The following is a 27,848-nucleotide window of genomic DNA, read 5'->3' on the forward strand; positions in this document are numbered from 1 at the left end:
AACGCTGCCCAAGAGGGTGCCAACCCCAGAGTGCTGGTCAAAAAGGAAAGCAGTTTGTCACTTAGTGAGAAAGAACAGTCACAGAACACAGAGGCCCCACGATAGTTTTCAATCAAGCTTTTAATGAAAAGATCATAAAATAACAGTTTCTCATCACTGTACATTAAGACTGCACACTTCTGAATGGAGAGATCAGTCGTAGGTGAGTTGCTTTTCTATGACACTTGAGGGCTGCGTACTTGCAGCTCTGACCTGAATTTATCCAAACTCTCGAGGGAAGTGAACTCAACGTGATGACTGACAGCGGCGGTGGCCAGTACAGGAGTGCGATCACAGTGTCCCTCCCCCTTTCTGGGAAGGACATAAAGTAAGGACATGATCCCTCTTCCAGTTCCAATTAAACAAAACAGCTATAACCCCATCCCTCTCCCTCCCCCTCGAGGTATTTATGAATGGGCCAGTGCCCAACCTGGGGTCCCCCAAGGGGGGAGGGGGAAAGCAAGTGATGGGTAGGGTACAGAGAGGCTCCCCTCAGCACCTGGCCCCACAGGGCCCCGCCAAGTGGAGGGGGGGGCCTGGAGATCCTCCCTGTCCCAAGTGAGGTCTGTTATGCAGCATTTTTGAGGTCAATAAATTACAGCAATAAATAGCAAATAGGTGAGGTAGGGGGAGGAGTTCCTGGTAGAAAAAGTGGGGTGACTGAAGCTGGGGGGTACTGGGCAGCCTCAATTCCCACAGTGCACAACCACCCCCTCATTTGGAATGTCAGACTGAGGCTCTGGTTAGATCCCTCTCCATCCCCTCACTCCTGGCATCAGATTCACAGGTTCAATAGCGTCTGCCCCAACGTGGCTCTGGGGAAGACCAAGGGCCTTGGTCCCTCAGGGGACAGAGCTGAGATCCCTTGTTTGTTCTCCTAAGGCCTGGCGCCTCTGCTTTTGTCCCCCAAGTCGGGGGACAGGACGGATGCAGTGATCTCTTCCCTGAGCCCTGCCCTTCTGGCTGCCCAGGCCTCACCCCAACTCAGGACGGTTGCAGGGATGGCGGCTGGGGTCTGCCTGCCCAGCCAGCCAGCCCAGATCGCACTCCTGCACTAGGTCAAGTCCAGTGAATACTGACAGGGTGGGGGCAGAGGACAGCCCGGCACCGAGTGGTGACTAACGGGAAACACACGCATGGCTGCGTGAGGTTCTGAGAGTCAGTCTGGGTCCGGATTGTTCATTCACAGGCTGAGGTGTATGGCTATGCTGCAAGTCTCTGAGATTCTTATTTGCTTAAAGGTTCATCTTTTCTTTTTTGCAACCCTGGACGAGCCCCTGCAGTGGCTCGGTCTGGCAGGAGCGTGCGGTGGCAGAGCCCGGGCTGCCCCTCGCTCGCCCCAAGTCTGAGAAATAAATACATTCATTACTGCACAAACATATTGATACAAAAACAACACTGTTCAGAGTGTTTGCACCATCTGTGTTGGTAAGGACCAGCCCAGTAAGCCCCTCCTGCTACTGGTGGTGGGGGATGGGTCCCCAGGGACCGGGACCAGCCAGAATCAATGGATGTGCAAAGGTCCTGGCTTTTTGGCTTGAGAGGGACCCTCACATCAACCCACCCCAGGATTTTGGGCAGAGCAGAGGTGGGACTCACCGCCATTCCCAAGTCCAAGCCCAGCCTGGGTCTTGTGGTCAGAGCCGCCAGCACCCCGGTTTGCCAGCTGGCCAGGATGGCCAGAAGACCTGGGGGCCAGTCAGCACTGACCCAAGCTCTTTGGTGCCAGCTGGGCTTGGAGCGGCGGGGCTCGGAAAGAAGGCTCAGGTGAACCAGGGGGCCGCCACGCCTGCCCAGCCCCGCAGGTGCCCTCTGCCGGAGCTCTACCGGGCCGACTTGGAGGGGCCTCCAGAAGGTTAGGACTCACTGGGACTGGCCTTCCAGCTGCTGAGGTCTGAAACTGTAAAAGTTTATGTAAACAATGAGATAAATATATTAGTATCTTTTTTTCTGAGCCTGTTGAGGTTCCATACTCATTCAAAATGTGCTTTGGTTTAAAAAATAGGTTTTGTGAATTTGGGTATGAGCTTTTTTTTTTTTTTTTGCTTTTTTCTTTTTGTTGTTGTTTATCTTCTCTTTCCTACATGACAACTGCTATTTTCTGTTTCCTGTTTCACCAAAACATTCAGGAATTAAGTGACTAAAGCAGAGAACTGTAAGCCGCCCTGGGCCTCCAATGGCCTAATTTCCTTGTGAGGCTCTTAACACATTTCCACGCACACTCACACACGCCACATGAAACCAAAGGAAAAAGAAAACAAACCAAGTGTGTGTCAATACCACCCTGCCCCACAAACCCTTAAAATCTTACATAGGAAACTAGTGTTTTGCTTTCTTGTTAAAATACAGAAAAGGCTCGATACAATACTCAGGTGGGTACAATACTATGTCGCACAAGCGTCGTTGAGTGAGGGCCTCTGCGCCCAGTCCCTGAAGCTCTGCAAATGAATTGCCGACTTTCACGCGTCACCTCACTTGCGCTGCCCACGGCGGGGGCCACACACAGACCAGGCATGTGTGCGCCTCCCATGCAGTACAGACTTTGTGTCGTGTGGCTTAAGTGCTGACAGAGTGGGTGGGGTCGGAAGAGCAAAGGGGCCTGCGGCAGGCCCTGCCCCTCACTGACCTGCTAGAACAAGAGATCCTGGGCACAGTCCTCCGTGTCCCACTTAAAGGAAGAGGAGCTGGCTCAGGGCTGCGGGCACTGCCTGAGGGCTCACCCAGGAGCCCTCACCCAGGAGCCCTCAGTCCCAAAACACACCACTCACCACTCGGGTCCCTGAACTCAGGCTGTTTTCAGCTGGAGGGTCTCTGAAAGGGTTAGGGGTAGGGATGACTCTGGAATTTTTTGGTCTGAACTTAGAATAGAAAGAAAAAAAAAGAAGGAAAAAAAAAGCAAAAGCACGAAGCAAAATGAAGAAGATAAAGCCACCGGCTCAGCCCTGTGGCTCCAGTCGGCCGAGGACAGAGAAGCCAACTTCGGCACCTTGGTCTGGCCTTGTGAGCGCTGGGCCCATGGAGGTGCCTGAGGCTGGTGGAGAAAACCCCAAGTGAGGGGCGAGGGGTGAAACCCAGACAGGGCTGAGCCAATGGGTGGCAGCCAGCCCCGAGACAGAGTGGCAGTGCGCCAGTCCCCTTCCTATGCCCCAGAGGGTACACATCACTTTGGTCAGCCCTTCCCATGCCTCCACACTGGCTAGCACTGGCTAGGCGGGGCTGCTCCTTTCCCAAGCTCAAGCTCCAGCTCTTGCAAGCCCAGGGAACAGGATAGGGGGCTCACTTCCGCCTCATCCTAGTCCTGGCAAGGAGCTGAAAAGAGCTGGCACCCATCTCCCCGTTGCCCAATACCAGGCTCCCCTGGAGCTGGAGCACTCACACCCTCACCTGGCCCAGACTGGAGTTGTGTGGGCTCCCTGGCTCAGCAGACACTCAGAACACCCTGAGGGTGGCCAGGACTAGCCCTGTGCACAGGAGAACACCCACGCATGAGCAGAGACTCCGAAGCTGCAGGAGCCTCACTGAGTGTGATGCATGGTGGGCCCAGGGCTGTGCACTTGAACGTCTTTGTGCACTAAAGAGAGGAAAGCAAAAGTGTCACTGCCTCAGCTGCCAGTCACCAACTTACTGTTCTTCGTGAATTTCAAGAGGTAGCAAAAGGTCAGAAGTCTCTCCACCTTGACAGGTAAGGAAGAAGGAAAGCGCAACATCTGTCCACACGCACTGCGCATACCACACACACAAAGAAAAGGAAAACGAGAGTACCGACGGCCCTGGCACCCAGTCCAGCCTCCCCCCTCCCCCCTCGAACCCCAGACCTTCCAGTTCAAACATTCACATAAACGTTACACTGGTTTTTCTCTTAATAAAAAACAAGTACCTCTAAACAAAGAAGATTCCTCAGAAACTATAGGAAAAGCACTCTCTCTCCTGAGGCAGCCGAGGTGGGCTGGGGCCCAGGGAAGCCTTTGGCCAAGAAGGGCTTCTGGGGCCTGGAGGGGTGGGCGCCCCGAAGCCTGCAGCCAGGCGGGAGGGGCGAGTGCCCCATACATTCAGTCTGCAGACCCAGGCTCAGCCCCGAGGGGCCAGGAGGAAAATAAACTCTTGTTGGTTTTGGTTTAAAAAACAAAACTCACAAAGAAAAAAGGAACAGATCAGTAGGAATAACAGCAACACCAGCCCAGAGGGCTCTTTAGCTGTGGAGAGGTAGGCGGTGAGGGCCCCCCTGGCTCGAGGGGGGGGCTTCCATCGCCTCCCATCCAGCACTGCTCCCCTTACAGCCAAGGTGGCCGCACACAGACTAGCACTCCTGCGTACAGGGACACTGCCCCTGGCCACAGGCAGCCCTGATCCTCCCAGGACAGAGGGAGGTCCCCACTCCCCTGCTCAGACCTGACCTGTGAGAAAAAGGCCGGGTCCGGACCCCGTGACCCACTCCCACAGGCTCTATGGTAGCCCTGGGAGAGGGGGCAGGGGCCTGGGCGGGATCTGGAGGTAGACTGCACACCCACAATACCTTTGGGGTTCGGGACCCGGCCTTCTGCTCTCTTCCCTTGGTACAGACTGTGGATTAAAGCTCTGGGTAGGGGGGGCGGGCCGGAGGTGTCGCCAGGAGCCACCCCCGCTAGATTTGGGGTCCGGGCCTGCCCCCTGGGCCTCCTTACTTCTTTCTTCCATTGTTCCCAAGGGCGAGTCTGCAGAGAGCGCCCCAGGCTGGAGGTCTTTGGCTTCTAGGAGGGGGAAGTGTGCATGCGCAGGTGGCTAATGAGGTTGCGCTGCTGGGTGAACTTGCCCCCACAGAGCTGGCACTCGTAGGGCTTCTCACCCGAGTGCACGCGCATGTGCTCCGTCAGGCGGTACTGGCGGGTGAAGCGCATGCCACACTCATCACAGGCGAAGGGCTTCAGGCCCAGGTGGCTGCGCATGTGGCGTGTCATGGTGCCACGCTGCGTGAACATCTTGCCGCAGATGTTGCAGGGGAAGGGCCGCGTCAGCCAGTGTGTCTTCTCGTGCTGCCGCAGGGTGGCCGGGTCCTTGTAGGTCTTCTCACAGACTGAGCACTTGAAGGGCCGGGGCTCAGCTGCGTAGGCTGCACTGGGCGCGGACAGGTCCTCCGCCTCCTCCTCCGCACCCCCACTGCCCGTCTCGTAGGCGCCCTCCTCCTTGATGAACAGCTCCTCCTCCGTGTGCGTCTCCACGTGGGCGTTGAGCTGCTCGGAGCTGGGGAAGCCTTTGGCGCAGGGGATGCACACGTACAGGTTGTCCCCATAGGACACTGTCTCGTAGCCTTCCTGCCGGTACATATAGTGGGCGCTGGCGTGGCCACTGCCCCCCTCACTCTCACTCTGCCCGCTGTCCTCACTCCCGTCCTTGCCGTTCTCTTCCTCCTCCTTGCAGGGGTATGGGGGCTCCCTGTAGGGCCCGCTGGGGCCGCCCCCTGCTACACCGCTGGCCAGGACGCCGTTGGGAACCCTGTCCCCAAGCCCTTCACTCTCTTCCCCTGTGCAGGAGCCCTTGGGCCCCACTTCCCTCCGTTCAAAGGGGGAACCTGCCATGGGCTCCTTTTTGCTCCACTCCTTCTTGCGGGCCGAGTGCCGGAGGCTCTTCCGGGTCTGCCCGCCAGGCCCCTCCAGCAGGCTCAGGTGGTTGTCCTCGGGCCCCTCCAGATCCATGGGCTCACTGGGGGTGCCCCCCAGGTCGGCATAAGAGGCACTGTTGGCAACGGGAGGAGCTGAGGCCGAGAGGGGTGAGCCATGCTGACTGTCACTTAGCTGGGCGGGATCATCTGGGGTGAGGGGGGGACCAGGAGTGGCGGGGGGCAAAGGGGGACTCTTCTTGGACAAGTCCAGGCCCAGCTCCTGCTCACAGCCCCCACTGCTCCCATTGGTGCTGCAACTGCCCAGGCCGGCCTCCCCACTGGCTGGACAGACGGCCCGGCCCAGGCTGTGTGCACTCTCCTGATTGGAGCTGCCGAGGAAGAGCTCATCATCCGAGCCTTTGGCCTGGGGGAGCTCCTGGGAGGCGTGGGCCCCCTTGCGCCCATCCATGAGCCCTGGATACCGAGCCTGGATGACAGAAGCTGTGGACAGCCGCTGGCTGCGGGGGGGCCGCCCCATGCCAGCAGCCCCCACCCGTCCAGAACCGAAAGGCTTGCCGGCTCGCTTGAGCTTTCGACGGCAGAGGGCTGCCAACTCGGGCAGCTGGAGGTAGCTGGCGGCAGTGAGGAGAGTGCTGAAGTTGGGCTCAGCTGGCTGGTCGCTGGGCAGCAGCTTCCCTGTATAGATAAAGTCCAGGATCTGCTGGAACACTGTGGAGCTGACCATGTCCGTGTCCAGGTTGATGAGGTTGTCATGCAGGACCAGGGACTTGAAGTAAATACTGCTGGCGGCCAGGACATTCTTGTGGGCCCGGAAGATGGAGTTCTCCACCATGATGATGACATCACACAGGAAGCCCTTTGTCCTCTGCTGGTTCAGCTGCAGCAGGAGCTGCTTCGAATGGCTGGGCAGCTCCATGTCAGGCCCCATGTCCCCACGCCCTGCCCACGCGTACCACCTGCAAGCAAGAACAGGCTTGTAAGAGTTAGCTCACCAGGACCCTAGTGCAAGGGCTCCAGGCCTGGGTGGGCCACAGTGGCACTCAGAGAGGCCTCTAAGCTGACCTGGCCACTGGCCACCTTCTCAGGCACAGTACACAGGAAGGGGACTCACACTAGCTGCCCAGCACTCAGACTGCCAGAAAAGGGGCAACCGGCCCCATTTGCACTGATGAGAAAACGAAAGCAGGACAATGAAAGTCACTCCATGCCAAGTAGAGAAACTGGGACTGAACTTCACTTCACAGCCCATGGACCATCTGCACACTAAAGGAAGCCAGCCACAGGCCCATAGGGACCTAAAAATGACCAGCAGAGGATTCTGAGGAGCTGGGAAGTGGCAGGGACTGAAGGGAGCAGAGCTCTGAGCCATGCCCCAGCGGCGAAATCTCCCAATATTAAACGAAGGTTCTTTTTCTTAAATGCTCTGTGTGCCAAACCAAATGTGCAGCCTCCAGTCTGCAACTTCTGCTTTACGCTGGGTGCCTCTTACAAACCCTACAGGCCTCCCAAGCTTTCAGACTTGCCAAGGTATGTCACCACCTCCCAGACACTGCAGCCCACAGGCAGTCCCTCACCTGCCCCCACCTCACAAGTGCCCTGCCCCCTGGAGGTCATAGAGCACTTTCTGGTCTGGGTCTCTGGGTGCTGAGTAGAAAATGTGGCTTGGCCACACCACTGCACCACATGGGCCCTACCCTGGATCCTTTCTGGGCAGGGCAGCACTGTCTGGGCATGGGAAAGACAGGCAGCTGGCCTTGATAGACTGGCACAGTCACTAACTGATGTCATTAAGTACCAAACAGCAGAAGCCTCTGGCCTCATCAGGAACCCAGCAGGCTGGCTGTGTGACAGTGTGATCACCATATGCCCACCTCAGAGTGGCAGGGCCCACAGCACAAGGTCGTGGCTCCCTGCGCCCTCCAGCCGCTCAGGGAACATAAAGCCTTCCACAGGCAACTCTGCCACACAGTTGTCAAAGGTACCCTCAACCCTTCCGCTCAGGGCTCAATCTCTGAGCCTCACCTCACCTGGGACCTCCTGCTCTTACCAAGGCACTCAGCTCTGCCTCCCTCAGGACAAAGCCTAGAGGGATCACGCCCACCCTGTCTCCCTGTGACACAAATACAATACCACCACCACCACCATCACTCCCCCCCCGCCCCCACACGTGCCCTTGTTTGCAAAGATTAATTTAAAATAAAAATAAAAAAACCTAGCAACCACTCAAACGCCCCAAAAAAGCATCAGAGCTTTCTGTGAACACGTGGATGCCAGGCTGCACACAGGGCCTGACAGCAGGAGGCAGCAAACACTTGCTAGACCAGTGGTTCTCAACCTGTGGGTCGCAACCATCGGAAAACACATATATAATTACATATTGTTTTTGTGATTAATCACTATGCTTTAATTATGTTCAATTTGTAACAATAAAAATACATCCTGCATATCAGATATTTACATTACGATTCATAACAGTAGCAAAATTACAGTTATGAAGTAGAAACGAAAATAATTTTATGGTTGGGGGTCACCACAATATGAGGAACAAAGGGTCGCGGCATTAGGAAGGTTGAGAACCACTGTGCTAGACAATAGACCAACCTGGCCCTGCAAGGCTGCTCAACCAACCTTCCCCTACTTCCTGCCCACAGCCAACCAGGCAGGGACAAATGGCCCAAGGCATGGCCTCCACACTGGCCGGAATACCTGGACCCAGGGAAGTACAATGTCAGCTCCACCAGCACCCAGATGCCTGTGCTCCAAGCCTGTCAAAGGGCAGGAGGTCCCATCCTCCAAGAGCCTGTGAGTCCACAATGAGCCCCTCTTCCCCAAACCAAGGACAAACGGGCCCAGCCTCCCCTCTGAGCTGCCCAGTGCTGCCTGCACACAAAGGACGCAGGCTGAGAGCTGCAGGGCTGTGTGGGCCTCCCAGAAATCCCCCAGCAGGAGCAGGTGGATGATGCCCTCCCTCCCCAGTCTCCCTCCCGCTACCCCACCCTGCCAGCTCCCTGTCCCCAGCCTACCGGAGTGCCAGGGGCCCAGAAACCATGTGAGCAGCAGCGAGCAGGGGTGGCCTCCTTGAGCGCGTGGCCTCCCTTGGGGGTGCATCAATGCCCGGTCACCTGGAGAGAAGATGGAAGATGGAATGGACATGGTCACCCAGACAGCCATCAGGGGAGGGGCGGGGGAGAGACAGTGGAGTAGAAGGTGCCTGGTAGTCCTTGAGCCCTTGTTCCCAAGACGGTCAGGGGGTTTCTCTGGCTGGGATGATAGGGGCAGCCAGCTGGGAAGGAGACACTGGCCATAGTGCCCTGCCGACAGGCCCAGTGGTAGGTTAAGATGGCAGGTCTAGGGAGCTCAAAGGCACTGCACCGCTTCCCACCCAGGAGCTTTAGGGTACTCCAAGAGCCACCTCAGCCTCGGGAGCTGGGAGCAGGCTCAAATTCATGGTGGGCATGATGGCAGGAGGCCTGGGCAAGGCCCTTCCCAGGCCAGCCATATTTACATGACAAAAGGTCAAAATTGGAGGCATTGGTGCAATAGGCTATTTATAAGAACCAGTCTCAACCGCTTCTGGCTCTCCTGCCTCCTTCCCTTCCAAATCTGCTCTTGCCCCCTCCCTGCCCAGAGGGCCCAGCCCCTCCTGCCCAGCCTAGCCTGACCACATGGCCTCCCCTTATAGGAGTTTCCGAAAGCTTGGCCTTTCCATACCACCCTGCCAAAGCCACTGGCAGCAGCTACCAGATGCATGTGAGCTGCTTCTGCCCCCACCTTTTCAGGTCCCACAAGAGGGGGTCCTGAGGTTCTGGCTCCTTGTACACCACTCCCGTGGGCAGACCAGGGCTCCCTTGGAGTGGAGCCAGGGTGGGGGAGGAGGCCTGCAGCAGCTTGGAGCCCATCCCTGCCTGCCCTTCCCCCGCCCCCAGGGCCAGGGAGGTTCAGCAGGTCCCTCAGGAATGTGATCAGACCCGGGGGTGCGGGTGGCTGGGAGGCCTCAACTCCAACCTGCCAGCTGTCTCTCTGGCCCCTAGCACAACTCCCTTCTCACAGAGGTGGCCCAGGGGGAGGGGGACTCAGCTGGTCAGGGTGGTTGGTCTGGGATCTCTGATGACCCAGAGAGCAGCAGAACCAGCTCTGTAGGTACAGCTGCTTCGTGGAGTCCAGGCTCCCCCCAGCCCCCATGAGGCCAGAGTTGGATCAGTGGGACAGAGCCTGAGGCCAGAGACAAACAGTGGGACAGAGCTAAGCCCTGCCTTGGCAAGGAGAACAGAGACCACTGCAACACTGAACAGGAAGCCACAGCCAACCAAATGCTCACCACACAGCCCTGTGCCACCCTGCCCAGACAGACCATCCTACCCAGTGGCTTCCACCTCAGCATGTGCCAGACCCTGCAACCAGGTCACTTGCCCTTGTCAGAGACCAGGCCAAACTACTGGGCAGCTCAGGGAGTGGGTGGCAGCACAGGACTTGCGACTCTCCGTGGGTCCCCGCTGCCCAGTCCTGCCAGGCACTTCACTAGCCTGGGGACAGCTGAATGACTGACCAAGGTCTCCTGGGCTAGGTCAGACGGGCTGGGTCAGACATGAATCCTCTGGTGCCTGACCTCACCACATGGACGCTCAGCAGAAAAGAGCAGAGCCAACTCGCTGCACCCTCCACTAGGTGGAGCCCCGGGAGAGTTGGCTACATGATGCTGTCCTGCCACCCAGGCTGGGCCAAGTGTGGGCCACCACTGTCTACAAACAAAGCAACATCACCAGAGGCAGTCCTCCCCGCTGCAGGGCCAGGTCCCCTATGAACCACTGCTCTTCTCCTCCCAGCAAAGTGACGACAGCCAGAGACCTCTGCCCTCCCATTTACCTACGGGGACAGGAAGCACCCATCCTAGAGAGGCCACAGCCTGGGGAGTGGAGGTTGCCAGGTTAGCAGAAGCAAGACTGGGGGCTGGACCAGCAAGCTGGCAGCACAATGGCCCACTGGATCGAGGGGCTGATGACCAGCCTGGCAGGAGCCCACTACAGGCTAGGATGAGGACGCCACCTCGCCCCCAGCAGCCCCCAGGAGTAGGCCCATGCAGTGCCTATCTGCCCCAGGTCAGGCCAGCTACCCAACCAGATCACTGGCTCCAGGAAACCTAGAATCTGGGGTAAGGGGGACAGTCAGGTTCTCCTCTATGGCCTACACCTGGACCATAGCAGGTGGGTGGGTAAGTGTCCCCAGGTGGGCTGACCCTGGCAGGGACACAAGTCCCTGGGGGCCAGCTCTGCCATCTTGGAACAAAAAGGGTGTGCAGGAATGCGGAGACCTGCCTGAAGACCTGGATCACCTTCCCCAGGTCCGTGTTTACAGAATGGTCACTCTACACCTACTCAACAGGGCAGTTACACCATGAACTGGGACAGGTCCCTGCTAAATTCACATTTCCTTTCCTCCCCGTCCAGGCCCGTGCCACAGAAAAGTCAGGGAGGCATTCTGCCTCCTCATCACCCCACCACCACCCCATAAAACACACACACACACACACACACTCACAGCATCACCTCCACCCTTACCCCCCCACACACACACAGCCTGCCTTTCATAGCAGGGCCTCACCTGGGCTGTGTCCTTCCACTCAGTGTAAGGGCCCATGGATGGCCCGGTAACCCTAACACCTGGGGAGTTAACTCTCTGAGGAGTTTCAGGCTAGAAGCCACAGGTAGATTCCATCACTCAGCCTGCTTTGGGGGTGGGGAGCAGGCTGCCCAGGCTGCTCCTCTGGGAACAGCTCTGGCCTCCATGACCTCTCTAGCCAGTCCCTCCAGGCAGGGCTGGTGATGGGTGGGACTCACGGCTCTGGGCAAGCCCAGCCGTGTAATCCAGCCCAGATCTGGATGCCGGCCAGCAGCTCCTGGCTCTTCTCCCAGACCATCGTCCTGGAAAGCAAGAAGCTCCACAAATGCCAGGAGACCAGCGCTCCCTTCAACGCAGCTTCTATGACATAAACACTTGGGTTTTACTCAGCGCATTAGTGATGTGGTGATGGGGGCCCCTGGGCTGGCTTTCTTCTCTAACCCTCGGGCCAGTCTTGACACCCATCCACTGGCTCACCTTGATCAATGAGGGAGGTGGCATCCACCCTAGGCTGACCACCCTGAGTCTATCCTGAAATCCTATGGCCCCACTGAAGACCCCAAGCTGCCCATGTGGTCCAAGTCCCACATGGGCCCAAACCCAATCTGTGCCACTCCCATCTGAGATGGGAAAGCTTGTGGGTACCTCCCCACCAGGAGAAAGTGCTACTCTGAGGGGAGATCTGGCAGGAGGCACCACACCACACCACCCCAGGCCCCATCACCCTCGAATCCCTGCTTCTCCGGAGAGCCTTAGGTCCTCTCCTCCTCCCACAAGCCTACAACCATCACATCACTCCTGGCTTTGGTGCCAACAAGGAGAAACGAGGCCAAGACGACCTGGGGGATCTGCAGATGGATTTCCCTTCCTGGTGCTGGCACAACTGGCTGGCTAGCACCAGGAAAGGTGAAGGGCAGGGTCCTGCCAGGAGGGCCCCAGGCTTGATACAATCTAGCCAAAAGTTTTGAATGGGCCCAAGACCATGAGCACTACTGGGAAGAGGCAGGTGAGCGCTGCTCAAAGGGGAATAATAATTTAAGATTATAATTATTATTAAAAAGCCATGGTCTCCTCCAGACTCTGTCCCCCACATTGCACTGCCTCCTCAGGGGCCAGAGCTGTTGGTAAGAGGCTGGCTGGCAGTGACAGAAGCAGGAGGCTGGGAGCCGGAGAGCCTGTGCGAGGCCAGCAGGGTGGGTCTGCCAACAGGACAGCACAGCAGGGGAAATGGGTCATCCTGTCAGTCCAGGAACAAGTGAAAATCCAGGAGCCACTTCAGCAAGAAGGCAGACAGGCCCGGTATGCTGGTTCCTGTGCCCCCAGTCCCACTTCCTGCTAGTCTTGGTTGTCATAGGGTGAGGTACAAGGACCAGCAGCAGTACGTGGGAACTCTAAAATGCAGATGCTCAGGTCTCACTGCACATCTCAGAACCAGAACCCACATTTTAACCAAGGGACCCCCACACACACACTTAGGTCTGGGAAGAGCTGGGGTGGGTGGTAAGCTTTCTAAAGCCCAGAAAGGACTATGCTCTGCAAGCAGAAAATGCTCCTCTGATGGGTGTCAAGAGGAAGGAGACAATTCCAAAAAAGGAAGACACAGTTTCTTACAGAAACAAGCCCAGAGGGTAATTAATAAAGTCAGGGTGCCTGGAATGTGAGACAGAGAGGCTGAGCCTGGTTACCACAGGCAGCTGGGCGCCAGGGTGGTGGGCAGGGGGTTCTGGGTATGGGTAGCAGGCAGAGGACGCAGGAAGGTGATGAAGGACAAGCAGGGACGGCGGAAGGTTAGTTAGGTAGGTGGAATTCCACACACAAGGAGCTACAAGGACACGGCTAAAGGGCACTGGGGAAGCGAGGTCTGCCCACTGAAGAGCTATCTCGATCATCTCACCTGCCCCAGGGCACCCTTCAGATGAGATAACTGAGCCCCAGAGGGAGATACAGTCAGGGCTGAGTCATAGAACTGCAGCTGCCCAGCCCAGGGACCTGGGAAAGAGACTCTCCAACTTTATAATTTCAAAAACAACCCCAGTCGCCAACAACTTCTTATGCAGACTGCACGAAGAACCGCCTCCCAATGTGGATGAGTCCTTCCCAAGAAAGGGTGGCTGACAAGCCTCGCCCACATCATTGTCAGACTGGTAAAAACTGAGGCAGCCTGGCACTGAGGAACCCCTGCCTGCCCACAGCATGACATGACCCTCCTGGCTGGGAGGAAACGGAGCTGGCGTGCTGAAGGGGAATTAGAAAAAATAAAACTGATGCCAGACAACAATGACGGGTTTTAGTTGGCTGGACAAAGACTACAAGAATTATCTCCCAGGGAGGAAAGGAAAAGGTCACATTTTAAAATAAGACCAAGACTGAAAGCATGCAAACCTTGTGGGCCAGAAAGCACACTCCAGGTGACCAGCACTGGAAACCCACTCAGGCAAGCACTTGCAAGCCCTGCTCCTACAGGGGAGGCAGCGGAAGGTATGGAGACTATTAGCCACCCATCAGTGAGCAGGGCTGCACATTTAGATGAAAACATATGAATTTGCCTTTTATAGGTCAAAAATAGTTGACTGCTGGCAATGTCACAGTTGACTTCCATACACATACATGAGTCTCTCGAGTGTACTTTGACCAAAGAAGCCAGACCCACGAAACTATGAGGTACAATTCCGTTCATGTAAGTTCAAGTTGGAAAGCAAGAATCCAGGCGCTAGGCGTGAGAAGGCAGTTGGGGGTGGAAGAGAAGCGATGACTCAAAGGACAGACAAGGGGCTTCTGGGGTCTGTTTCTTAATCTGGATGCTGGTTACACAGGCATGTCCATCTGTGAAGAATCCTTGAAGCTGTCACTCGTGACTCTGCACACTTCTTAAGGGATTCAATACAGTGCACAGACACCTTTAAGAGAGGAAGCAGGGTCCAGTCTTAGACCTGATTAGCAAGTAGATCAGAGCCAGGCAGTAACCTCCCTGAACCCCCAACTAATAACAATCACAAGACAAAAAATTAAAAAAAAGAGGGAGGTGACCAAATCCAGGATGGAGTATCTGTCTTAGAAGAGGGAACTCTATGGACAGGCCAGGAACCAACAGGAAGCCTACAGACCATCTTAAATTCTCTTAGTAGGGCAGACCAATGTCTGCCATGCAAAGGAAACAACCCAATGATGTTTTGTAATCATCCTAGCGTCTGGCTGATACTTAAGAGAGAGACGGGCTTTTCAGATGCTGGCAGGCAAGCCCAGGAGAGAAGAGGAAACTTGGGAGTACCGCAGGCTAGTACCAAAGAACTCCCAGGAAGGCCTGAGCTGGTCCTGGGCACAACCAACTGGCCATATGAGAGGGAAGAAGCCAGAAGAAACGGATGAGGGAGGCCCTCAGGGACTGGGGTCAAAGGACTCTGCTGCTGGGCAGGACAAAGGAAAGCCCCCGTGCTCCCTCCTGGACAATCAACCCCTCCAAGCCCCCAGAGGTTCAAACAGAGGGCTTAAGGAGCTAAAGCCAATGGCAAGGCCCTAGCTAGTTTGGCCCAGTGGACAGAGCATCGGCCTGCAGATTGAAGGGTTCTGGGTTCGATTCTGGTCAAGGGCACATGCCCTGGTTGCGGGCTCAATCCCTAGTAGGGGCATGCAGGAGGCAGATCAGTGATTCTCTCTCATCATTGATGTTTCTATCTTTCTCTCCCTCGCCCTTCCTCTCTGAAATCAATAAAAATATACTTAAATAAATAATAAAGCCAATGGCAAGGATCGAGTTGTTTTAATCCAAAGGGGGTGGGGAATAGACACACCTGAGGCATCCACTGAAGTTTTTAAAAAGCTGTTTTTAAGGATAAAATTAAGGAACTGCTATGGAAAATAGTACTATCTGTGGCACTGTGCCTGAAAAGCCTCTAGGTGCAGCGCTTGACAGAAGAGGGCTCACCTGTCCAGCAGGTAACTTGAAGGGTCCAACAGAGAGGCCAAGAGCTCAGAAAGATCAGACAGAGGGCTCCACGCAGATTTGGGGGAGGGGGGTGGGAGGGGGCTCACAGGTCTACTTTTTACATGGAGACTTGGAGGTGCTGGGAGAATTGTTTAGCATTAAGGAGCTGTATTTAAAGACAGAAAACAAACAAACAGGCACTTCTCTACCTGGAATAGTAAAGCAGAGGGGGTGTGAAAACGGGGCTACTGAAGAGGCATCAAACACCCAAACCCTGAAAACAACTCAGAAGCTCCTCTCCTGCAGGGAGCTCCCGTCCTGCTGGGCCACGTGGTGAAGTGGGGACAGTGCCGCCGTGGAACACTCCAAGTGGGGACAGGAATGGCAGCAACAGCACTTCAGTGAATCCAAAGCAGAGATCAGTGTCCCGCTCTGTGCATGCTAAGGGATAAGCCACATCTGGATTTCAAGAATCCAGACAAGTACAGGGAACAAAGAAAAACTAAAGAAACTAGCCCCAAATTCACAAGAGCAGTGACTTCTGAGGGAGGCAGGGATGAGCACAGGTGAGTCTCCAGGGCTGGGGGGCTGTTTCTTACATGAGGTGGGGGAGCCAAGAGGGTTTTCTCCACTGGTCATGCCTATGTGTGTGTGCATGTCACTTACTCCCGCTGGTTAACACTCTGTAAATATCCTGGAGCACAATCTCCTGAGAAGCTAGCATGCTCTGTGCACAAGTCCCACAAGAAAGGGGGGAGGGACACAAAATGTCTTGATCTAGGGAGCCCAGCTAAAGCTGTGTGACATCTGCTGAGCATCCCCTCATATCGCCTGATCCAGGCACCCGAAAACCAGCGGAGCCACACACCTGGGCTAATGTCACAACACTATGTAGACAAGGGCTTCAGGTCAGTCCCACAGGAGATGCCCAGAAAATATCACTGACCTAATGAACAGAAAGCCTCAGAAGCCAGGGCAGGGCCTCCATACCTGGGAGGGCCAGCATGCCTCAACCAACGAGAAGGAATCCCAGGGCTCGTCCCAAGAACTGGAGGGTAAGAAGGGCAGTTAAAGCCATTCCAGCCCTAGTCAGGTCGGCTCAGTAGACAGAGTGTCGGCCTGTGGACTAAAGGGTCCCAGGTTCAATTCCAGTCAATGACACATAACTCAGTTGTGGGCTCGATCCCTGACCCTAGACAGGCCCATGCAGGAGGCAACCAATTGATATGTCTCTCTCACAGATGTTGCTATCTCTCTGTCTCTCCCCCTCCCTTCCTCTCTCTAAAAATCAATGGGAAAATATCCTCAGGTGAGGATTAACAACAACAACAAAACCATTCCAAGTGAAAATATCAAAGTCTAGCACAAATCTCCCCTCTGCAACTCCTGCCCACTCCAATTCCAAGTCCAATCAACCCTGAGTTATCTTCTTTCTTAAACACCAATCTCATTGAGTCACTCCCCTACTTACAAGTTTTCAATGGATTCCTAATACCTGAATAAAGTCCACACTCAGGCCTGGCCTCGCAGTGCTTCCCAGAGGGGCCTCAGCCCACCTCTCAGCTGGGTCCCTTCCAGTCATGCCTGAGTGCCCCCTCCTCTACTAAGACTGTTCTGCATTTCCCTCCTCCCAGCCAGTGTCAGCAATAGCTACCCCGCTGCTTCCCACAATGCACTTCACCTTCTGCCCATGCTCTGCTCCCTGGTGCCCCAACCAGGCTCCCAAGGTTAGAGACCCCGAGTCCCACCAGCCCAGTAGCCACAGCTGCACCTGGCATGCAGCAGGCCCTCATAAACGTTTCTTAGGTGAACAAATGCCAGTCAGGAAGAAGCAGTGCTGAGAAGAGACAGGGTGAAATAATACATGAGAGAAGATAAGGTGGAGGTGGTGAGGGGGAAATGATAAAGGAGAGTAGCCCAGAGCCCTTCCTTGTCAACAGTTCCAAAACTGTTGTTTACATTCTTAAAAAATCAGTAAGGACTCCCAAAGAACTTTATGAGGCTTCTATGTTACTGTCTAGTACAGTGATGGCGAACCTTTTGAGCTCGGCGTGTCAGCATTTTGAAAAACCCTAACTTAACTCTGGTGCCGTGTCACATCTAGAAATTTTTTTATATTTGCAACCATAGTAAAACAAAGACTTATATTTTTGATATTTATTTTATATATTTAAATGCCATTTAACAAAGAAAAATCAACCAAAAAAATGAGTTCGCGTGTCATAGGTTCGCCATCACTGGTCTAGTAGATGCTACTGTGTGATTATGTTTATTATTCTATTTACTGTATTAGAAAAACTGGCAATAAAAAAATAAAAAGTTTAACTGATTAAAATATCAAAACAACTTATTTTATATTAATATAAATAAAATTTTAAAAAACCAAACTCTTGGCCCTGGCCGGTTTGGCTCAGTGGATAGAGCGTCGGCCTGTGGACTGAAAGGTCCCGGGTTCAATTGCGGTCAAGGGCACATACTTCGGTGGCAGGCTCCATCCCTGGCCTTGGTCGGGGCTCGTGCAGGAGGCAAGCAATTGATATGTCTCTCTCACATCGATGTTTCTCTCTCTGTCTCTCCCCTTCACTTCCACGTGCTCTAAGAACCAATGGGAAAAAAAAATCCTTGTGTGAGGATTAAAAAACAAACAAAAAAAAACACAATTCTTCCAGCTCTGCCTGGTGTGGCTCAGCTGGTTGAGTTGTGTCCGTGCACCAAACGGTAGTGGATTCAATTCCCAGTCAGGGTATATGCCCAGGTTTTGGGTTTGACACCTGGTTGGGGTGTGTCCAGGAGTCAACTGATTGATGTATGTTTCTCTTTCTCTCTTTCTCTTTCTTTCTTTCTCTCTCTCTCTCTCTCTCTCTCTCTCTCTCTCTCTCTCTCTCCCCCTCCCCTCCTCTCCTCTCTTTAAATCAATAAAAAATAATAACAATTTTTAAACTACTCTAAGTGAAAAATATTAGTGAGAAGAGTGGCATTGTTTTATGTTTTTGCAAATCTCTCTAATGTTTGGTTTAATAGAAGTAACTGGATTCCCATATCTGCTTCTGTAGTCAGTCTGTTAGGCTATGTGGTTTTGATTAAAGTCTACGAAGACATTTGACCTTACACAGAAAGAAGGGAGGAGTATTTTAATAACCTTTTCAGATATGTGGGTCTTCTTCATAGATATACACTAAAACTTGACAAGGGGTAGTTTCTTAAAAATTGCAATGTAGAATCTGAAACTGTGGTCAGTGATTTATTCATATCTGGTTATAACAAAAATCCATTGGTCTACCCTACACTCATATTCACCCAGGATTTTGTAACATGAAGCATTGGTCATTTGGAAATATTGGTTCACTGAGTTAATCCTTATCTCCCAAATGTTTTCACACCAAAAAAAAGTCAATATTAAGACCACCACTTAATTTCTTTAAGACAGTCTCCTGGTGACAGATAGGAGTTTTCCAAAATTCTATTTTCTCCTGACAGCTCTTTCACCAGCAACAAATATTTTCAGTTGTGGCAAGGCTCACCTTGTTCATTTGAGAAAATGTCTGACAAATTCTCTGAGTCTGAATAACCACACCTTGTCTGTCAGTCGTTCATTCAAGTAAAAATAATGTTCCATGAAGAAAAGCAGCTGGTTCAGCACATAGCTCAGCCATCACAGTCAGTCTGAGACAGGAAAGCCTCACATGCACTCGCACTCCCATCTTGTCACACAGAATACTAGAGACATGTACTCCAGGGTCTAGACGTACCTCCCCATGGCCCTGGGGGGGGGAGGGGGGCACCCACTATGCAAGTGTCAACATGAGACAAAGACCAATAACTTCTAAATATTATGTAAAAGGTCTTGGGGACCCCCAGGGATCTGCAAAACACTCTGAGAATAGCTGACAACAATTATTTGAAATATTTCTACCAGCCCATTTTACAGGCATGGAGAAAAACAAATTTCACACCAGAATCTTCTTTTTTTAAAAATATATATTTCTTTATTGATTTCAGAGAGGAAGGGATAGGGATAGAGAGAGAGAGAAACATCAATGATGAGAGAGAATCATTGATCACTTGCCTCCTGCGCGTCCCCTACTGGGGATCAAGCCCGCAACTTGGGCATGTGCCCTTGGCCAGAATTGAACTTGGGACCCTTTAGTCCGCAGGCCGACACTCTATCCACTGAACAAAACTGGCTAGGGCCAGAATCCTCTTTTGCCAAACAGTAAAATCCTGGATAAGACTCCTGCCAAACCTAAGAGTAACAAATTTCAAATAAAAAGGAAGTGTCATTTCAAATGCCATTCTCAAATGCTCTTAGAAGCAGGCGGGCACAAACTATTAAAGGACCCTCCAAGACCTGTTAACGCACAGAGCAGGTAATACGTCAAGAGGCAAGCTGGGCTTCTGTAGGCTGTGGGACCTGAGCTGGTGTTGTGGAGGTAGAGGTGGTCGGTGGGGGAGGGGTGTTACAGGAAGCAGGATGTACATGCTGCCTGCTGGGGGCATGAAGTCAAAGTCCCCTCCTGTCCAAAGCGGCTAAGCCAGCCCTGCTGCCCTTATCAGCGTCAACACATGCATGGAATGTGGGACTTTGGAAACAATCCTCTCCACCAGGCCTGCACCCCTCTGGGGCTCAGGTTGACCTACCACCATCAAAGGACGACCCAAGCCCAGTGCTCAAGCCACCCACTCCTAGAGAGAGGCACCTGTTGGTGGGGCCCAGGGCACCTCAGGAGGTTGTTGGTGGGCTCCTCCCTCGTGGCCAGCATTGCCAGACCCTCTGGGCCCATCTACCAAGAGACAGCCTCACACTGCCGAGAGGCCACCCTCCCTGCATCCCCAACACCATCCCCGGCAATGCCTGAGCACCTCCTGTGTGCCCACACTGAGAGAATCCCCAGAGAAGGAAAGGAGCCCAGTTCTGAGTTTCCTGGGACACTGTCCCCCACATGCTCTCCTGGAGGGAGTTTCCACAGGCCAGAGGCTTCTAACACGCCAGGAGGGAAGGAAGGAGTTGTGTGACTAAAAGGGTAAGAATGGCCAGAGAGTCCTCTCTGCCCTGCAGGTCCTGGGAGAAGGGGGAGGGCACTTACTCAACACGCTTGTAATGGTCCTTTCCCAGCTCACAGGGGACTACCCTTCAGCCCCACCTCCAGTTCCAGGAACCGGACTCCTTGGCTTTGTCCAGGCAGCCACCTCACCACCCCACTCTGGCCCAAGCACTGCCCACAGGAAGAGCCCACACAGACATGTTCAGTGCTTCCACGCACATATGAGTGTGTTTCTCACACTCTTAGAACTTATCTAATCACTTCCTAGCTGTAACTCAGATGTCAGGAGCCTCCCACAAGGCCTAGCATGGGGTAAGAGTCCACAGTGAGCTCCAGGGACCGCTTCTGCCACTCTTTTCTTAGCGTTCGGTCAGGAACTCTGCAAGAACCATCCTCCTCCCAGTTTTCAAAAAAGTCATGTTTAGCACTTGCCAGACAAAAAAACCATCAGCTGCCTCCTACCAAAGGGCAAGGGAGGGATGGAGTGGAGAGGCAAAAGCCCTAAAGTAGGCAGACACCCTATCAACACAGCCCCCTGGGTCCACCTACCTACCAAGATGTGTGCGGGCAGAGAAGGAACAGAGGGAGGACATTCGGACTAGACCCCACACCACCCCTTCCTACTTGACGCCCCAGCCAAGATCACTCTCGATCCCATCTCCTTCACTGCCCCAGCCCAGGCTGTTCTTCCTTCTCTACAGGACACTTTCTACCCAGGACACCAACCAGGGCCACAGCAGACCATCCACACCCAGGGGCCTTGCCACTCACCTCACATGGTAGGCTGCCGGGAACAGGCAGGCTGTCCTGTGTCCTGTCAGTCCACAGATATGAACTAAACCCCAGGAAAGCCCATTGTTCTGTCCCAACAAAGGGGGCTGGGCTGGGCTGGGCAAGCAGGCCTTACCTGAAGCTCTGCCTCCAGTACCCCTCCCACTCTGCCTCCTGGCCTCTTGTGAGTGGCCCTCTCACACACCTTACCCAGATAACAGCCCAGAAACTAACCTCAGGGACCAACCTCTCTCTCTCCCAGGGACCCTGAGGGGAAAGAGAAGGGACACAGGCCCAAGAGTCTCCAGCAGTGGCCACAGCAAGCTTGTTAGGGAGCCACAAGGAGCCCAAATGCCACTATGTCAGGTCCAGGCAGGGCATACAGAGGCCAACCAGGTCCCAAGAATGCAACCAAGAAACCAGGACAGGCAGACTCTCAAGGCCAAGGAGGACCTGGAGTCCCTCCCACTGCCACCCAGATAAGAGGGACCATGAAGAGTGAGCCCCTCTGCACTTGGTGCTTCTCCAAGATCCTGGTAACTAACAAAGAATCAGCCTAACTTATATGAACCTGATCCTAGGAGTCCATCAGAGTAAAGCAGTTTGTGACCACCCTAGATCACATACCGGTCCATTTGGACTCACCACTTGCTTGATTCTATTATTGACAAAGACTTATCACCTGCTAAAGTAGTGGTTCTCCAATTTGGCTGCACACTGGATTCATTTCAAAAGCTTTAAGAAACGTGTATGCCTGGGCCCACCCCAGAGATGGGCTGGGCTAGCCTCTGCCAACTCCTAGGTGATCCTGATATGCAGAGCTGAGGACCCGGGCAACAGTGGGCAGGCCTCAGTCAGGTTGCACAGGTAACAACACAAACTCAGAGGCACAATGTGTAGCCGTACTCACCACTAAGGAAAGTTCTACTATGTCCATACAGGGGCAGGCCACTAAAGCCCTTGTCCCCACTCTCCCAGCCATCAACCCTACTCTCCCTCTCATTCATTTATGAACAAGAATTCACCAATGCAAAGCAATGAGGGAACAGCAATGAGGGGACAGGCCCCTCCCTTAAAGAGCCTGCAACAAGCTGATGAAGAGGCCAAGGGGCTCAGACCTGTGTGGTGATGGGAGCAGCGCCTCCACCCATTGTGTGGGGGGATGGTAGTGCTGTTCTCAAGGCACTGAGTAGCCCCACACCCGCCTGAGAGAACCCACCCACCCAGAGGTGCTGCAGGCAAAGCAGCCCGAGCCCTTGGGAGCAGCCTGGAAAACAGGGGAGGAGTCTGCACAGCGGCCACGCCTATGCCACAGCCAGCAGTCCTTCCATGTCCACAACAGGCCCACTCCCCATGCTAGAAGCTCCCCCTAAGCCAAGCCCAAGCCCTACCTTTCCTTGGAATTGCCATGTGAGGGATGGAAAGACTGGGCCACTTGCCTTTCCAAAACCCACTCTCGCCCTAGCCGGTTTGGCTTTGTGGATAGAGTGTCGGCCTGCGGACTGAAGGGTCCCAGGTTCGATTCCGGTCAAGGGCACATGCCCAGGTTGTGGGCTCAATCCCCAGTGGGGGGCATCCAGGAGGCAGCCAATCAATGATTCTCTCTCATCATTGATGTTTCTATCTCTCTCTCCATCTTCCTTCCTCTCTAAAATCAATAAAAATATATTTAAAAAAAAAACAACCCACTCTCCCTTCTCACCCACACTCCACGTGCTCCAGTAAGTGGATTACCTTCAAACAGGAATAATCTCACAAGCAGCAGCAAGACCCTTTGGCCAAGAGGCAGCCGGCTGTCCCCTCTAGCAGGACCTGCTCTAACCCTAAGGCAACCCTTCCCGCCTGCCCTCCACCCACATGGGACATTACCATGAAAACCTGAAAACTGAAGTCAGAAGGAGGGGCTCTGAACTCCTTCCAAACTGTCCCAGGCAGTTTCTTAGGGTCACTCTCTCCATTCAGTTGAGGTGCCCATGCCTGGCCCTGTCCTCCTGGACTGTGGTGAAGCCTAGAGTCAGCTCCTGGCTTTCTCTCCCTTATCAAACTTACTGGGGGGCCCACACACAACTCCTATCCCCACCCGCTGAGCCTGCAGTCCCTCTCACAGCCCTCCCCCAGCACAGGTCCCTAACCCTTAGGGCAAGGCCCCTCCCAGGAGGAAGCACAGCGTGGTGGTGCCAGGCAGAGTCAAACTGGCCGGGCTTGTTTACAAGTCCCTAACCAAGCCCCTAACCTGGAGTCAGGATCGTCCTCATCTTGGGGCAGGGGCTCTCTGTCCTGCCCTCCCTGCTGGGACCTCAGGCCGCTCCAGATTCCACACCACATGGGCCCTCACAGGCTCTGGAGTCAAAGGCATTTACCCTCCAGCCCCAGCCCGACCAGCTGCTTACTCACAACTTCAGCAAGTTACTTAACCTCCAAATCTCATTTTCCCCTTTGTAAGAGGGCACTATGGGCAATTCAGGTGGGAGGCTTGTTGGGAGACCACTTGTAGGCAGGTCTGTGAGCACCAGAGAGCAGAGACCAACCTGATTAGTCAAGCCACAGGGGCTGCACTGCATTTGTTCTCAGGAAATTTTGTGGAATGAATAAAAAGCTCATGGAAAGCCTCAGGTGCCTGGCGCACAGGGGGTGTTCCTGTGCTAACTTCTCGTAACAGCATCTGCTTGTCCTGCCTTTGTCAATGCTCTCCTGTCCCCCAGCCACACTCCACTGCTTTACTAGCACTGAATACACTCCCCATTACAATCCCTCTCTGCCCTAGCTGGTGCTCAGTGGTTAGTGCATCGACCTGCAGACTGAAGGGTCACAGGCACTATTCCAGTCAAGGACATGCACCTAGGCTGCAGGCTCTATCCCTGGCTCCATCAATGTTTCTCTTCTCTTCTCTTCTCTTCTCTTCTCTTCTCTCTCTCTCTCTCTCTCTCTCTCTTTCCCTCCCTCCCCTTCCTTTCACTCTCTTTAAAAAAAAAAATCAATGGAAAAATATCATCTGTTGAGGATTAACAAAACACCTCTCCTCCAGCCAGCCTGAACTCAGCATGGCATCCATGGCTCTCCTCCAGCCCAGAGCCGGCCCCTCCCTCCATGCCTCACAGCCACTATCCCTGTGGTGCCCTGTGAGCTCCATTTGTCACTGTGCCAGTCCTTATCGCCCCATCTTACAAATCATTTGTTTGCTTGTCTGTCTTCCCCAGGCTGAGCTCTGGAGGGCAGCGATACGTGAATGTAAACTCAAGTTCTGTTTCCATTTTAGAAACAGGGACACTAAGGCTCAGAGAGTTAATCACTGTCCAAGGTCACAGGGAGAATAAACGGCAAAGCCGGTGTCGCCCTACAGACTTTCTGAGCCCAGTTCCCTTCTCACTGCTTCCAGGAGTCTCTCCTCAGCCAGGTTCCAAGAGCCAGGATGGCAGGAACCTGACTTGTCAGGGGAAAGCTGCCTCCCAGGCATCAGCCAGGAAGAAGAGCCCCCTCCCTCCTAGTGATCACTTCCCGGGGGCAGTGGCCCTCAGACCCAGTGGGCCAGGCAAGCAAGCTACAGGGTGGGGCTGACTGCTAGAGGCCAACAGGCCAAGCAAAAGGGCAGAGCCACAGGTCCCCTGGGTAAACTGAACTTTATTCCTTCCTCACTCCTCTGACTCTCCAGAACTGCCCAGCCGGCCCTTCTCCAGGAGTTAGCTGCTGACTAAAAGGAACTGAACCCACCCCCAGATCTGACCCTGGCAGACAATAAGGACTCCGGGAAGGCAGCAGGCCTGTCAGCTCAATAATGCAAAACCCTGTTGCTCCGAGTCCACGACAGCTGACTTCAAGTGGATCGGAGGCTGTGTGCTTATTAACAAAATGAGAAATCTGATCTATGGAAAGAAAACACTACGTGAGGATTAATCCAGGACTGCAGCTTGTGGAGAAGGCTGGGCTGCTGGCCAAGACCAGGGAGCAAGAACAGGATCATGCCTACCTGTGCCCAGAGCAGGTACCAAACAGCAGAGAGGAGCATCACCTCTGCCCCACCTGTGCCTCCTCCAACTCCCAGCAACAGCAGCAATCATTTCGGTTTTGCTTTAATTAAAGGCCTTGCTCCCTCAGGCTGCTTCTTCCTCTACACAGAGCCAGCAACCAGAGGGAGGTTTTTCTTTTCAGGAATCGCTTGTAAAAGCTGAGTGACGAATCTACAAGTCCTAACAACTGGCAGGAAAACACTACAGGGAGAAATTCTGGGCACACACCAGCACTCCAGTCAAACAGCCAGAGAAGCTGGGCAGCAGCACTCAGTGACACCCCAAAACAGACTTGCAGGAAGCCAGGAGCCAAAGGAAAGCAGACCAACGTGGGAGCTCTGAATCCCAAGGCAGGCAGGCAGGCATGCGGGGAGCCTCCTTCAGCCTCTGAGTCTATGTCCTTCCTGCCCATGGTACACAGACATTTTCCCATTAAGCCCAACTGCGCAGGACGGAAGGTTCGCTCCCAGGCGCAGTAATCTACGCTGGAACCGAAGGCCTGAGTTCAACCCTCAAGTATCAACCTCCCATCCACCCTCCCACGCCCACCCATGAGCTAAGAGCCCTCTAAACCAGCAATCTCACCACACAGCTTTGTCTCCAGAGGCCAGCCTGAGGCCGCCCATCTGCTTTTTTTCAGACCACTCAAACGACCCCGCTCTGCTGAGTACCCTCTCCTTGAGCCAGGGCTACAGACCGGCCACATGGCCTGTGCGCCTGAATGTCTGCTCAAAGGCCCAGGGAGGCCAGACACTGGTAGATGGGAATGGAGAGGAAGACCGAGGGCCAGAAGCCAGGAAGTAATAAATGCTAGCTCCAGAAAGGTTCTGAGTTCGGGTGACCCAACTCCATCCCTCCACCCAGGGGCCCCCGGGATTCTCCCCCCTAGACGCTCTGGGGGCCCCTCCACTACCTGCCAGCTCCTCCCTCGGTGCAGGAGGCACAGCAAGCCCCACATCAGTCAACAAGCCCCTGCCACGGGATTCCTATGGGCAAGGCGCCGCCCCTCCCCCCACCACATGTCAGAGGGGTGGCCTCCCTGGGTTACACCCCTCCTGCTATTGGGGGTGGGGTGGGGTGGGGTGGGCCAGGAACCTAGCTTTCCAGATGTGCTTGGCAACTCCTGCTAGGGAAGACACTGGAGGTGGAGGGGATAGGAGAAGGCATAGGTAAATAGTAACTTCAAAAACCCGTTCCAACCCATCCGAATCGGCACCCGGCCCCCTTCCCCAGGCAGCCCCACGCTGTTCTGGGTGGGGCCGCTGGGCAGCATTATCAGGCCCGGTTCCCTCCTCTCCGTAAGTCATTGCCCAACCTCCCTCCCTCCCTCCCACCCACCCCAGGGAGAGGCATCCCCCACCCTCGCCGCCACCCCCCACCAGCTAGGCCTGTGTGAATATGACCAATCTTGGCAGATAAACAGAGAGTGACAAGCTGGGGCCCTGCAGTCCCCTCCCTCTGCCAGCCGACCCCCTCCCCCAAGCCCATCTCTCTTCCTGCCAAGCGGCTGCCTACGGATCTGAGATCGGGGGGCAGGGCAGCGAGCCTACCAGCGGCAGGACCTGGCGTTCTGGGAGCGCCCCCCGACACACACACACACACACCCCGCTGGCCCCTGCCCTTGCCAGTCTTTCCATGGGAGGGGGCAAAAGAGGACCACGGAGCTGCAAGGCCGCGGTTCTAGAAATAGCCAAATGCCCCCGAGAGGGGCGGCCGCAGGCGCAGGGCCCTTTGCATAATGGGAGCCCGCCCGCCTGTCAGGCAGCGCAGCTCGCCCGACGCAGTTGGGATTAGATTGCTAATGAAAAGGCACAAAGAGCCGGCGCCCGCTCGCCCGCTGACCCCCGCTCCGGAGACCTGCGTCCCAGCCCGGCGCGGCCCCGGGGGCTTTGTGCCCGGGGTTCCCCCGCCGCCCGCGCCCCGCCGCCGGACACCCGAGCCACAAAGCCCCGGGCAACCTGGGGCCAGCCCGGGGGTCCGCGTGCGCCCCGCCCAGGCCCGGCGGACACTCGCGCCCCTCCCACGCGCGCCGCCCCACGTCGGCCGGGCGCGCGCCCGCCCACGCCCCTGTCCCCGGGGGCGCGCCCCGCCGTGGCCCCCCACCCGCGCCCCCAGCCACCCCGGACCGTCCCTCACCTTCTGTGCGTCGGCGGCGGCGTTCCGCCCGCCGGCCGGCCGGCCCTGCTCGCGGCTCCTCGTCCTCGGCGCCAGGCCCGCGCCGCCCGGTCCTCCCGCCGCCGGCCCGGCTCCCCGCCCAGCGCGCCCGGAGCGCTGCTCACAGCCGCCCGCCCGGCGCCATCTTGGAAGCTTGTGACGTCGCTGCCGCCTGCTCACCCCTGACCCACAACTGAATGGGCGAGCGGCGGGGCGGGGCGGGGCGGGGCCTTGTTGGGGGCGGGGCCAGGGCGGGGGCGGGGCCAGCGGGCGAGCGGTCCGAGCGCTGGGCGGGGTGGGCGGCCGCCGCACCGCGCCATGGGGGAGGGGCGCCCGGGAGGAGCCCCGGACCCCCACCTTGGGCGCCCCGCCTGACCTGGACTCCAGGTGCGGAGGCTGGACCGCTCCCTCGCCCCCGAAACACCCGGACCGCACCCCCGAGAAAGGGACTCTGGGCCCCCACAGGCCTAGCCCCCGCCCCCACATTCAGAGCTGACCCCCTTTGAGCCTGACCCTGACCCCTCGGAGCCCCCCAGCAGGGAACCCCTAACGCCCTGCGCCCCACTGCCAGGACACCTCAACCCCGCTGCATGTGTCCCGCAGAGACCCCGCGTTCAAAGCGCAGCCCCCGGGGACTGCAGGCTGCGTGGTCCGGGCTCCTGGGGAGACCGGGGCGTTCGGATCCCAAAGAGAGTATCGCTCCC

The 27,848-nt window shown here is 55.4% G+C and overlaps 1 protein-coding gene across 4 annotated transcripts; it reads right to left on the reverse strand.

Moving 5' to 3' along the window:
• Positions 1-100: 100 nt before the first annotated feature.
• Positions 101-27,317, reverse strand: HIC2 (HIC ZBTB transcriptional repressor 2). Of its 4 annotated transcripts, none has more exons than XR_004974871.1 (4): positions 27,127-27,317; positions 8,659-8,757; positions 4,701-6,591; positions 101-1,384 (listed from the first exon to the last, which is right to left on the reverse strand). XR_004974871.1 is itself a non-coding variant. In XM_036353964.1 (3 exons), exons 2-3 carry the CDS (start codon positions 8,682-8,684, stop codon positions 4,767-4,769), a joined length of 1,851 nt encoding a protein of 616 aa, XP_036209857.1. In that variant the 5' UTR covers positions 8,685-8,757; positions 27,127-27,317; the 3' UTR covers positions 103-4,766. The 4 variants fall into 4 exon arrangements, 1 of the variants encoding a protein (XP_036209857.1); XR_004974869.1 differs by having other exon boundaries at positions 101-1,939; XR_004974870.1 differs by having other exon boundaries at positions 103-1,384; positions 1,639-6,591.
• Positions 27,318-27,848: the final 531 nt, after the last annotated feature.

The sequence above is a fragment of the Myotis myotis genome, unplaced genomic scaffold, assembly GCF_014108235.1.
Source record: "Myotis myotis isolate mMyoMyo1 unplaced genomic scaffold, mMyoMyo1.p scaffold_m19_p_20, whole genome shotgun sequence".
NCBI classification, from domain to species: domain Eukaryota; kingdom Metazoa; phylum Chordata; class Mammalia; order Chiroptera; family Vespertilionidae; genus Myotis; species Myotis myotis.